Genomic DNA, 13015 nt, shown 5'->3' on the forward strand with positions numbered 1-13015 from the left:
AAGGGTTAATGCTCACTTTCCTGCACAGTGAGCTCACCTGTGCTGCTTCATGCAGCACCTCTGCTGCTGAGAAATGACTCAGCGGGGAAAATAAGAGGAACTCTGCTGGTTTGGACCACTATATTAAGCACACAGCAGCCGGCATTTCCTCCATGTTTAAATCCTATATCGTCTTTTTGAGGGACAAAAGTTATCAGCTGTGCTCAGGATTCCCACCGCAGAATTTCCGAAACAAATACTGATCACTGCACTACAGTCGACATGTGACATGCAGCATGAAGGGGAAAATGAAAGATAACTACAGTTGTTTTTAACAGATAATACGCTGCTATTACTGTACGAGTGCCTCATATAGAGCTGAAAAAATACACGACCGCAAAGGGTGGTGCAAGTCAAAGTACTACGCATGTGACTGAAAAATACAGTCGAAAGGTGAACAGTACAACCACAGATAAAAACACAGGTAAAATTAAGTATTAAGTATTTGCCAAAGTGATCAAAAACAATTCACAGCTAATCACAAGAAAATGTTGTGCGAACCAAGGTTATTATAGCTAAATAAAACTACACACTGTGAACAGAAACTTTTAGTTTAAAAGGTCACTGTGAGGGCTGCCTTTAATTTTTAAGTTGAATGAATTTGAACTTCCTCATGCCCTAAATTCCTAGAAACGCCCCAAAATCATGGAAATGTTCTGAAAACATTCAAAAAGTCCTAAAATCCGAGAAATGTGCTAAAAATCTTGGAAATGTCCTAAAATACGAGAAATGTCCTAAAATCCAGGAGATGTGCTCAAATTGAATTAAAATCACAGAAACGACCAAGAAACCTAGAAAAGTCCTAAAATGATAGAATCGTACTAAAATCCTAAAAACAAGCAAAAATTCAACAAATGTCCACAAATCCAACAAATGTCCCAAAACCCTATAAATGTCCTCAAATCCTAGAAACATGCTAAAATCTGAAAAACGTCCAACAGTCCTTGAAACATGTATGGGGCTGCCGTGTGTCACTTCGCAGAAGTGGCCCCAAAGCAGCAAAAGTTGAGTATGCCCGATCCCCCAAACTTTAACTCACGGGATGCAGGAGTAAATAAAAAGGTGTTTCTATCGTCCCCTGAGAAACCGTCTTATTTATCCTCAGCTGCACATCATCAGCCTCGTTAAGTCGATCGTCTCTTATGAAACACACTTTATTTCTTCTGCTCTCTATTGTTGAAATGTCGCCTGTAAACTCTAAAATAACTCAATTCAAATAGATCCCCCGACTCCCTAAAAAAAACGAGTAACAAAAAAAAAGCACGTGGACTGTTGGGAACCACATTTCCAATATCGGAATCTATTTGCACAAGTGGAACTGCCAAATCCGGCGGCGGGCTGCGGCCGTCTCATGCCTCCCTGCAGAAGAGGCCATACAGAAGTCAGGTATTTGGCGTCATTTGTTTCTGAGCCACTGTGACCAATCTGGAGATTTGCTCCTGTGTTTTAATAGCGAGGTCAAGGGGGCATGTGGAATGAGAATGGGAATAGTGTGTGTGTGTGTGTGTGTGTGTGTGTGTGTGTACAGAGGGATTGAGGAGCGCTCTGCCCCGCGCTGGGACCCCATGGCCTCTGGCTGACCTTTTTTCCCGCTGGTGTTCGGCTGTGGACGTCTGCCAAGGGTGACTGAACGTGCAGCGCCGGCTCAGGTGAGGATGAGTGCGGGCCGGCGAACTCTCTGTGATCTCCTCTTTTCCTCCATCATCGTCGTCATCGTCCTCGCAAACCACTTATTTCTCCCTGCGCCTGTCTCCATGTCTTCCTGCGTCTGCCTCTCGTCTTTCAGGTGAGGACGATGACAGATTCGTGGGTGTAAATCGGCTCGGAGGAACAGTCCATCTTCATCACTGTTGGCAGAGGTCAGGTCAGATTAGAGGTCACCATGGTGGAGGAATCTGGTGTTTTTGAATGCTAAAAATTACACATTTTTCTTCAAAATTATACTTCAAAATGTAAACTTTGTCACTTAACCCCTTTGAAACCTGAGCAAATTGGTTTAAAACGTGGGTAGAAGGCAATGACAGAAACAATGACCCCAAAATTAGCAAGAAAAGCACCTGAAAATTTGTTTAAAAAAAAAAAATTAAAAATTAAGAAATAAATATAAATGTCTCTAAAAGTGACGCATGGACATGTCCATGTCCAAGAGCTCAGCACGAGCGGCTGGATGAGACACGGAGCAATGCGTCCTGGTGTTTCTAAATAATTCATCTAAAGTCTGATTAAAGCTGAAACTAACACAAAGTAGTCTGTAGAAGTCCAAAGAAGTCACTTTCCACCTCTGCAAATTTGGCTGTTTCAGCGCTGTGGCTGTCAAACACTCAGCTGTTCTACAGTGAAAATCGTTCACTGCATTTGGTTCCCCGCGCCGCTATTCTTATTATCGTTGGCTGTTGGTGTTGTCTGTCAAAACATGACTGGAATGCGTTCTATCGACATTCTATCAACTACGTCTCATATTTCAATCAAGCAAAAGTTATTTATTATCCACAATTGATATTGTTATTGTTTTATCGCCCAGCCCTAAATGAGACTCTTTTCAAACATAATTTAGAGCTAGCCGGTGTACATATACAGACCCAACACAAAAAACACAACAAAATTCCCTGTCTTTTCCAAAACTTTTTTCCAGGCCTGGAAATCATGATAGAGATAGAGAAGATAATGACGTCTTTGGTAACAAAGGTTTGAATTTTAGGTGTGTTACAGTTTTCAGTCACGAATTCAGAGACTGGTATCTGTAATACTGGTTTGAAGGACGGACCGATCTGTGTCACCGTGGTCACATGAGGGGGAGTCAGCGGTGCGCTGTGGGTGAGTGATTCCTCTCCTGTCCCACAATTTAAACCCAAAACACGTCATTCTACACGTTGCTTACAAATTTATCAGTGGGTCTTTTCTGACAGCTCCAGTTCATGAGGTGTGATGTGACCAAATTCATCACTTTGCAGTAACTATTTAAATTACTTTTATTAGTCTGTGTCTGTTTCTGGGTCCGTACTCTGATGCTAAAATGTAATAAACGAAAAATAATTACATTTCTAACTTTTGGTCACAGTTTTTGAGCTTCATAGACACAGAGACAAAAACGTTCTCATCTCAAGTCGTCACATGTTGCTGCTTTGTGGACTTCCACGTCCACATATTACGCTCTAGGTGCACCTCTGCGTCTGATGTTTGCAATCTGGGATGCCGCTACTATGATATCAACACAAGCACATGGTGGGATGATGCTGCACGTGGTTATGTTTAGGTAACAAAAGCATGTGGCAACCAATGCTGGGACGTAAACAAAAGCACATGGCAACCACACCACGACGTTTTTACATAAGGTGCCAGAGTGCATGAAACGCAATCAAAATAGAGCTTGATGATCAAAACAAAGTGCCAGTGGAGGATCCCCCACACCCCCCCGACAGAGGCCCTAGCTAAGACCCTCATGTCCTAAAATCAGAGAAATGTCCTAAAATCATAGAAATAGTTTTAAATCCTAAAAATGTGCTCAACTCATAGAAACATCCTAAAAATTATAGAAATGTTCTTAAATTACAGATCTGTCCTAAAGTCCTAGAAAAATCCTAAAATCATATCAATGTCTGAAAATCCTAGAAACGTCTTAAATTTATGGAAATGTCCTAAAGTCCTAAAAACATCCAAAAATCCTACAAAGTTTCTAAAAGCCTAGAAACTTCCTTAAATCCTGGAAATGTCCTAAAATCTGAGGAACATGTCCCGAAATCCTATAAACATGTATGGAGCTGCTGCAACTGGCCCCTGACCTCCTGTCATTTGGCAGAAGTGGCCCCAAAGCAAAGCAAGTTAAGTATCCCGGATCTTTGATTGTCTTAGAAAAACCCAGTTTTATGCTCTTGTGAGTAAAAAGTGACTTTTTTGAAATCTCTAATCTCTCCTGATATCACTGTTTATACCACATCTGCCAAATATCTAATATGGGATTACTGTAGTCCTATTTGAAGGTGCTGTTGCTGCTCTCATCCTTCTCCTTTTGTTTTCCAAAGACCTGAAGCCTGAAACATGAGGGATGAGCTGCCGCGGCATTGTGGGAGTTCTCTCACTTGTTGGAGACCCCCTCGCCACTTTGAAAAGAGCAGCCTCGCGCTGCATTGTCTCCTTAACAATCGTAAATTTGAACCATAATCTCCCGTCACAACACAGCAGATAAAAGATAATTATCTCTTTTACTGAGGTGCCCTGGGGCTTCTTGGACGGCCTCGCAGACAACGTGCCTAAACCCTCATCTCTCTCTCTCTCTCTCTCTCTCTCTCACACACACACACACACACACACACACACACACACACAGCCTGCTGCCGCTACAATCATTTTTTCAGCAGATGAGTTTGAATGTGTGCACAAGCAGCATCCAGCTCTTCTCTCAGAACAAACTGATTTCTGTCCGATTTATGCAACTCGCCTCTGAAAAAAAACAACAAAAAAGGACTGTTTTTCACCTGTCGTAGAGTCAGAAATTGCTCTGACGGACTACAGAGAGTAATGCAGGTGGCGCAGAGTTCACAGGTTCACTGAGGGAGGCTCAGCGCTCAGTCTGTGACAGAAGGTGTCAGAGGGAATGACTGACGACCCGAGAGGGGCAGGACGAGTGCGAGGTGACGTGTTTCAGGTGAAGAGTTTAGGAACGAAGGATTTGGGTTAAACAGGAGAGGAGAGGTGGTTACAAATCTGTTCCTTCTTTACAAGATATAAAGAAAACAAAGTGACGTGTCAAATTTACTTAAGATTAATGTGTCATTGATATTTTACAAAAAAAAGAGGAGCTGCACTGTTACACTTTCACTTTTAGTTTTTGCTTTCATATTTGAAGTCAGCACTTCGCTGACCTAAAAACTGTATACAAGGTGCATACACTTTTTCACCAATATATATTTCCAGGACTTTTCCAGGACTTTGAGACAAATTTTAAAGACCACACATTCTCTGAAACGACCATCAATACTTTTAATTTCTAAATAATAGCTTTAAAAAAAAAAAACTCAGTTTAGAGCAGGATTAGTACTGAATAAATATAAATAAATATATTCATTCATTTAAATTTAAATATATCTATTTAAATATAACTTTGTGACTGTTCGTTATTCATGAGGGGGTGACGCAAAAAGGCTGAGGCATGTCAACTCATTTTTTTAAGCACTGGGGAGGGACTGATGTTTTTATTTTGGCTGTAAGGGAGGGGTGTACAACTTTAAATGGCTGGAGGCTAAAGAGAAAATTTTGCCGATTTTTACAGAAAAACAGTTTGGGCAATTCTTTTTCTAAATTTTTTTGGTGACTTAAAAAGAAAAAACTTTTTTTTTTCTTTTAAAATTTTTGGTCTTTCTTACAGACAAATATACTTTCAGATTATATTTATATTCATTTAAACTTTTCCAGGCACAGAAAATTGCTATTTGAAAATTCCATGACTTTTCCAGGTTTTTCATGATGGCATGAACCCTGTTTCAGAATTATGGATAAAAGTCTCTAAGGGATGTTTTGTTTCTGAAATAAATGACATTAAGTTTGTGTTTTTCCAATTCTTAAACCGTCTGTGTTTAACTATGTGAGGCCGGATTAAACAGAAAAAAACAACTTTTCCATGAGATCCCTGTGCAGTGTGTTTCCGTGTGTTCTGCACCACATGGTTCTCAGGACGTGTTTTACAGCCGTGGCCCCTGGTTAGCCCCGTGTAACGGACAGCCGTCTCTCCCTGGCCCCGGGCGAAACTGAACCTCACCTGTCAAAACCTCCGTGGCAGCAGCACATTTGCATGGGCCTGCATCCACAAACTGTCACTGGGGGTTTACCCAACGCCGCACGAAGCCTTCGCTGCTCCTCACAGCCAACGCCAAATCACCTGAGCCGCGCCGCAAAACCGACTGATAGCTGTCTGGCACCTCTCTTCGCCGCCGCGTCACAAATCCACAGAGAAAAGTGGAGCAGACAGGTGTTTGTGTTGTGTTCATTTGGCTGCAGTGCCAGGGGACATGCATTAGCTAAGCCGTGTTTGATGACATGATCTTGGCAGCATCTGCAAAGGTGTGTTTGAAGAGTGTGTGTGTGCTGAATACCACTCCTTTCATATCTGGGCCAAGTCATGCGTTAATCACCTTTTAATAAACTGAGCAAGAAGTTGATATCTTAGGACAGATGCTGCAGCTTCATATCTCTGCATACTCTTTTCAGAGATGAGTTTACTATTAATCTCTTCTAATTTCAGAGTTTTTTCTTATTTCTGCTATGATTGCATACATAAAAATAAGTTATTTTTTCACTTTACTACAATGAAGTTTAGACTTTCTATCCATGCCAAAATGTGCAAGAAAGAAACATCTGCCATGTAGAATTTCTTGGCATGAAAAGTCACATTTAAAGATGCAGAATTTCACATCTCGCTGCACACCAGATCTCTTGAAGTCGTCCTTCATATCTGCATTAGATACAACAGTTTTCTGCAGCAAAGTGTGTTTTTTTTGTATTCAGCTTCTTGAGGTTTGCTTATCAACTTGTCAACACATCAGAGGCTGCACACTGGAAACCACATTATCAACAAATTATGTTTGATACATCCAACAAAATTGAAGAAATTCATAGAAAACCAGTATTTGGACCTTTGAGGAATTTAGGAAGTTTCTAGGATTTTAGGGCATTTCTGGGATTTTAGGACATTTCTCTGACTTTATTACATTCCAGGACTTTCCAACAACTTTAGGATTATAGGATGTTTGTGAATTAGAAAATAGTTGGGGGGCCACCCAGCTCCCTATCGGGGGCCAGATTTGGCCTGTGGGCCGCAGGTTGAGTAACACTGCTGCACACTTCCAGCACTTTAAGGCAGAATTCCTGATGTTGTGCAGGAGTGAATAAACTCTTGACCCTGCTCACCTTAAAAGATGCTGAATATTGGCAGGTAACTGGTTACTGGCAGCTTTCCCACTGAAAAAAACCCTCATTTAAGTCCAACTTTAACTGCAACCAGTGATTGCGTGTGTGATCATGCATGCGTCGACTGCCAACAGATAGAGTAGCTACCTCACTAACAAAGGGACTGCTGTGTCGGTCGGCTGTCCAGAGCCCCGCGGCTGTTTGCACATGCCATTGTCTCCCTCGGGCCAATCAGACAACCCTCACTAGGTAAATAAGCCCGCTGCAGCCAATCACTGGCGAGCACACGGTGATCTGGGCTGGTTATCTGCAGCACCCCAGGAAGTGGGAGAAATGATGAGGGAAGTGACAAAACACATTAGTGCAACCTTGTATCTCCTCCCCTCGGACTATCTACCTCATATCTCATTAGAGACTTAATTCATGTCTGTGTTCTCATTGGAGGGTCGATATCTCTCTGCTCGCTCATCGTCTGTGGCCGATGGATTTCATAGAGAGCCTGAAGCATTGCTGATAACAAATTATCTGTTTGGACGAGTATAAACATCTTCAGCCGCAACCAGATTTTACAGGAATGTTTAGCTGTTGGGACTGTTTTTGTTTCAGTATAACAGTGATGCTCAAAATTTGGCCTGCGGGACAAATCTGGCCCCTGACAGGGTGCCATGTGGCCCCTAAACCATTTTCTAATTCATAATAAAAATAAAGTGATTGACACTGAGAACTGTTTTTGTACATTTAGTCTCCATAAGGTGTCAGAGAGCATAAAACAGCATCAAAATAGAGCTTGTTGATCAAAAAAGAGCCAGAGGAGGATCCCCCACACAGTCCCCACAGAGGTTCTAGATAAGACCCTAATGTCCTTAAGTCCTAAAATCCCAGAAAGATCCTAAAATCCAACAAATGTCTCAAATTTCATGAAATATCTTCCAAACCTAGGAGTGCTAGGAACTTCTTAAAATCCTAGAAATGCCATCAAGCCCTAGAAACAAAAAAAATCAAAGAAATATCCTAAATCCTAGAAATGCCTTAAAATCCACAATGTATGTCCTTGAGTCTTAATGTCCCAAAAACCTAGAAACACCCTAAATCCAAGAAATGTCCTAAAATCTGAGCAATATCCTAAACTCTTAAAAACATCCTAAAAACCAAGAAAGACCCTAAATCCTAGAAATGTCCTAAAGTCATAAAAAACATCCCCAAAACATAGAAACATCCTAAATCCTAGATATGTCCTAAAATTCTTTAAACATCCTGAAATCCGAGAAATGTCCTTAAATCTTATAAACGTGTGGGGCTGCTGCGAATGACTCCTGTCATTTTGCAAGAGTGGCTCTAAGCAAAGCAGGTTGAGTGTTCCCGCTGTTTAACGGACCTGATGCGTCACGCTCACATTTGCATAACGTGTTACTGTGAACTTCCAACATGAGGGTTTTCCAAGTTGGCTGATTGACATCAGTGCTTTGACACACATTTTTTAATCAGGAACTAAACTGAAAAGACAACAGATAAACAAATGGTTTTCCTGCAGCTCAACAAGCCAATTTAATCTCAGATATGATGTTTAGTCTGGCAACAAACAAAAAAATAAAGATGTGTTTGACTCTTTTCTCACTGTTGACACACAAAAAACTTAATTTTTGTTACTATATTGGTGCAACTACAAGTTATACATCCTTTCTTCATTTCTTTATTATGGACTTTATCCTAAACATGAGACTTTTATACATGTTTTATGTCTTTTAATTCATGTAGACTAAGAAAAGAATAAAAAGGAATACACAGCTGGAAAATAAAACCCATTAAGATAATATTAATAAAAATAAAGCTGCATAAAATCAAGAAAAATACAAAATTTTAAAGAGATGCAGCAGTGCGAAAGTGCAAAACAAAATGCAAAGTTGTTAAGTTGGTGCTATTTAAAGGCTAAAGTGAAGAGATACGTTTTTATTTTAATTTTAAAAATAAATTGTATAAATCTTTGTTAAAAGATTTAGGATTTGCTGTCGATAAGGGCCAGCGCCAAAACCGAAAGAGAAATTTAAGGAACAGCAAGTTACTCAGTTGTTAACCAAATTACAAACCACCTTTATCTGAAACAAAAAACAAAAAAAAATCTGCGATTTTCCTAACTGTTTTCATAACTTCTGCATCATGTGCTGCCTCCTGAGTGCTCTGCCCGGGCGCCAACCTGGAGACTTTCAACAATAAAGAATTTCCAGGAGGTGAAAACACGTCTGACGCAGATAATGTGAAAATGGCTTATTACTATCTCTAAAGAATACCTCTGTAATCCCAAACTTACGTAACCAAAGTCCTCTGGCTATCATGTTGGATAAAGCATGTGTGAACAAAGAAATGAGAGGGAGTTCGTGGTAACAACCATCAGACGTCATCAGATTGAGATTTATGCACTTCCTTGTTTCAAGATATAATGACAATATATGCAAACGAGACCACATTAATGATGGTGATTTTGTAAATTTTGGACCACCGGCTTTGTGTTGGGTTGGTGCTTGCAGCAGAGGTATGTTCATCAGATGATGTAACACTGCGAGGCCCCGCCAACGCGCCTAAAAAGACACAATGTGCCGGTTTAAAAGTTGCAGAGCTTGCAGCTGCAGATCATAACTGATGCAATATTGCACAATCGGCCCCAATAGTGAGATAATCGACTATGTTCATCGTCTGCTTCACCCTCCCAGACCCAAACTGTCCCTCTACCCCTGCCACTATCCCATGTTGGCCCCGCTCTGCTCCCACAGCCGCCCCGCCTCCCTCTGGGAGCCCTGGGAGTGTTTGTACTGGAGGCAGCCAGCGGAGACGGCTGGTGTTTTCCCAGTGAAATCTCTTTCCTGAGGTAATGCTGGCCTGGGCTGACCGCTGCGTCACATACAGACCAGCAGCGGCTCTGGCAGGAGGTCATGAAGGGACTGTGATCACATCACCATGGAGCTCTACTGTTTAATGCAGTGACACTCAACTTACAGCAAACGGGACAAAAATGGACCCCAAAAGGGTGCCAGGTGGCCCTCCAACCAATTTCTAATTCACAATAAAAATAAAGTGATTCACAATGGGAACTGCTTTTGTACTTTTAGTATACATAAGATCCCAGAGTCCATAAAATGGCATCAAAATAGAGCTTGTTGATAAAAAAAAGCGCCAGTGGACGCTCCCCCACACCCCCAAAAGAGGTCATAGCGAAGAACCTAATGTCCTAAAATCCAAGAAATGTCCTTAAATCCTACAGATGTCCAAAATCATACAAATGTCCAAGATCCTAAAGATTTCCTAAAATCCTAGAAATGTCCCAAAATCCTAGAAACATGTATAAGGGTGCTAAAACTGACCTCCTGTCATTTTGCAAAGTGGCCTCTAAAGCAAAGCAAGTTTAGTATTTCTGGTTTAATGTGTTGCAGCCGATATTTGACGTGATTTCGTAACGGCTGTCTGGGAGACTCACAGTCCGCATACATGAAGCAGTCACGTAACATGTCAGAAGAAGTTTAAAATACATTATATCATCAGTGAATATGACAGTCAAAAAAAACCATTACAAAAGTCATGCCAAGTATCTCCAGCTCATTACTTAAATTAAAAAAGTGATTAATTATGTTTTCACTGACACTTCCAAAATATACGAGCCATCTGCCAAGATTAAAAGAAAAAATAATTTATGGATAAATAGTCAAACAGATTGCGTGCCCTCCCAGCGCGCATTGTTGCCTGAAGCGGCCTCAGGTATTTCAGTCGGTACCTGTCAACGTTACCTTTAGCTCTGGCAGGCTGAACGAGTCATGTTAGCACGTGACATTAGAAGATCACTGCAATCAGGAGCAAATTCTGAGGCTGCAAAAGGGACGGAAATCTGATAAGAACGTGACGAGTCTGCACAATTATGTCCACAACAAAAATACCTCAGGTGTAGCTCCAAACATCTAGAGACAAAGAAATTCTAGAAATACGCCTTAACCACATGATATGAATGTAAGACAGAACAACTGAGGGGATGAGCCGATCACTGGAGGTACAAGAACATTTAAGAGACATATGAGAAACTGAAGGTGTAGCATATCGAAACACTGCAGAAACGTAAAAGTACTGAAACTCCTAAATGCTCCTTAACACTCGGACGTCCCTCGAATTTGAGGACATTTCTAGGATTTCATTACATTTCGAGGATTTTAGGAAGTTTTTCCGACTTTAGGGTATTTCTCAGATTTTAGTATGTTTCTAGGATTTTAGGATGTTTCAAGGATATAAGGACATCTATCAGATTTTAGGACATTTCTCGAATTTTAGGACTGTTCTAGAATTTTAGGACATTGTTTGGAGTATAGGACATTTCTTAGATTCTAGGATCTAGGACCTTTGTCAGGGGTGTGGAGGATCCTCCTCTGGCTCTTTTTATGCGCAACAAGCTCTTTTTTGATGCTGTTTTATGCACTCTGGCACCTCATGGATACTAAAAGGACAAAAACTATTCCCAGTGTGATTAACTTTATTTTTATTGTGAATTAGAAAATGGTTGGGGGGCCACCTAGCACCCTATCAGGGGCCAGATTTGACCCATGGGCCGTAAGTTGAGTATCACTGCCGTAGATTGTCTACAGAAGTTATGGTGGTTTCTTTGTCTGCCTGCTTTGTGTGACTGTCACTGGAGGTCAAGGTCTATTAGCTGCTTTCTTATCTCCTCCTCACCGTTTAGACTGCACTTAAGTAAATTAGAGGCCACAGTGAACACACACTCCTGCCGCGGCCTAATCCATCCTTCCACAAGTTTGTCTCCTGTCCCGGCCTCTTTACACTGCTCTGTATAACAGGAGACGTGAACTTCAAACAACACGTACTACTCAGTTTATTGGGAAATGTGGAGCCTGCATCAGCTCAGGATAGCTGGTTTCTACTTTATGAATATAACAGCTGCTGCAACTGGCCCCTGGCCTCCTGTGATTTTGCAAAAGTGGCCCCCAACCAAAGCAAGCTGAGTATGGAGATCCTAAAATAAAAATGAAAAGCTCAGAAACATGCTTAAATCCTAGAAATGAAAAACATCCTACAAATTTCTGAAAATCAGACAAATGTCGTAAAATCCTAAAAATGTTCTAAAATCTGAGGAACTTCCTAAATTGTAGAATCGTCCTAAAGTTATAGAAATGTCCTGAAACCCAAGAAACTGTCACAAAATTCCTAATAATGTCTTAAAATCCTAGAAACCTTAAATCCTAGAAATGTCCCAAACTCCAAAAATGTCCTAAAAAACCAGAGAACCATAGTAAAATCTTAGAGTTGTTCTAGAATCCTAGAAACATGCTAAAATGCTAGAAACACACCGAAATCATAGAAATATCCTAAAATTCGAGAAATGTCTTAAAATCCTTGAAACTTCCTTAAATTCGGGTAACGTCCGATACTACCAGAAATAACCTGAAATCCTCAAAACATCCTAAAATCCTAGAAACGTGTATGTGGCTGCTGCCTCACGTCTGTCCTTCAGATTAAAGTGAGGACTGAAAACAGGAGCTCTCCGCTGGATCACCACAGACAGTCTTATTAGTATTTGTGATTTGTGGGTTTACCCCAGGGCTGCGGGTTTTAATGTCTTTGATGATTCACCTGAGCTGCAGCGGTTTGTTTACCGAGTTTGGAGAAATTCTTCCATCGGGGCCTCTGTCGTGATAACATAAGGGGTGGGTGTGGTTTCTACTGTAATAGACAGATAAACAGTTCATCTCGCCTCTGCTCCGGGGAAGGCTCCACAGCGCTGCACTTAATGGTGCCTGCGCAAGCAATTTTTAAGCTGCAGAATAAGCAAAGTGAAGCCACACAAAGACACACACACACACAGAAATATGCTTAACCCCAGCGAGGGAAACCAATCTGTCAAAAAATGCACTGCAGAGCGCCAGCGCAGTGTGGGGTTGCGTAAGAGAAGAGCAGATGAAAAGCGGGAATGCGTCGCTGTCAACACCCGAACCAAACGAGACGGGGTTTGTTTATCTGAACGCCTCCCGATCACCAGCCATGAACCAGGAAGCAGCAGGTGCCTCGCTCCAACGGCAGGCCGCGTATT

The 13015-nt window shown here is 41.3% G+C and overlaps 1 protein-coding gene across 3 annotated transcripts in view; it reads right to left on the reverse strand.

Moving 5' to 3' along the window:
- Positions 1 to 13015, reverse strand: part of LOC148185827 (uncharacterized) — a 377412-nt gene that overhangs the window by 91712 nt on the left and 272685 nt on the right. For 2 of the 3 annotated variants that reach the window (XR_015775442.1, XR_015775443.1), the window contains one exon: positions 1621 to 1886. Coding sequence is in view for 1 of the 3 variants with exons in the window: in XM_088072367.1 (XP_087928493.1) it covers positions 1685 to 1886 (202 nt within the window). In the remaining 2 variants the exon portion in view is untranslated. Of the gene's footprint in view, positions 1 to 600; positions 1887 to 13015 lie in introns of those variants that run through there. The other variant, XM_088072367.1, reaches the window with a different exon arrangement.

Source organism: Plectropomus leopardus, chromosome 22 (assembly GCF_026936395.1).
Source record: "Plectropomus leopardus strain MGB_pleo_1.0 chromosome 22, ASM2693639v1, whole genome shotgun sequence".
In the NCBI taxonomy this organism is placed as follows: domain Eukaryota; kingdom Metazoa; phylum Chordata; class Actinopteri; order Perciformes; family Serranidae; genus Plectropomus; species Plectropomus leopardus.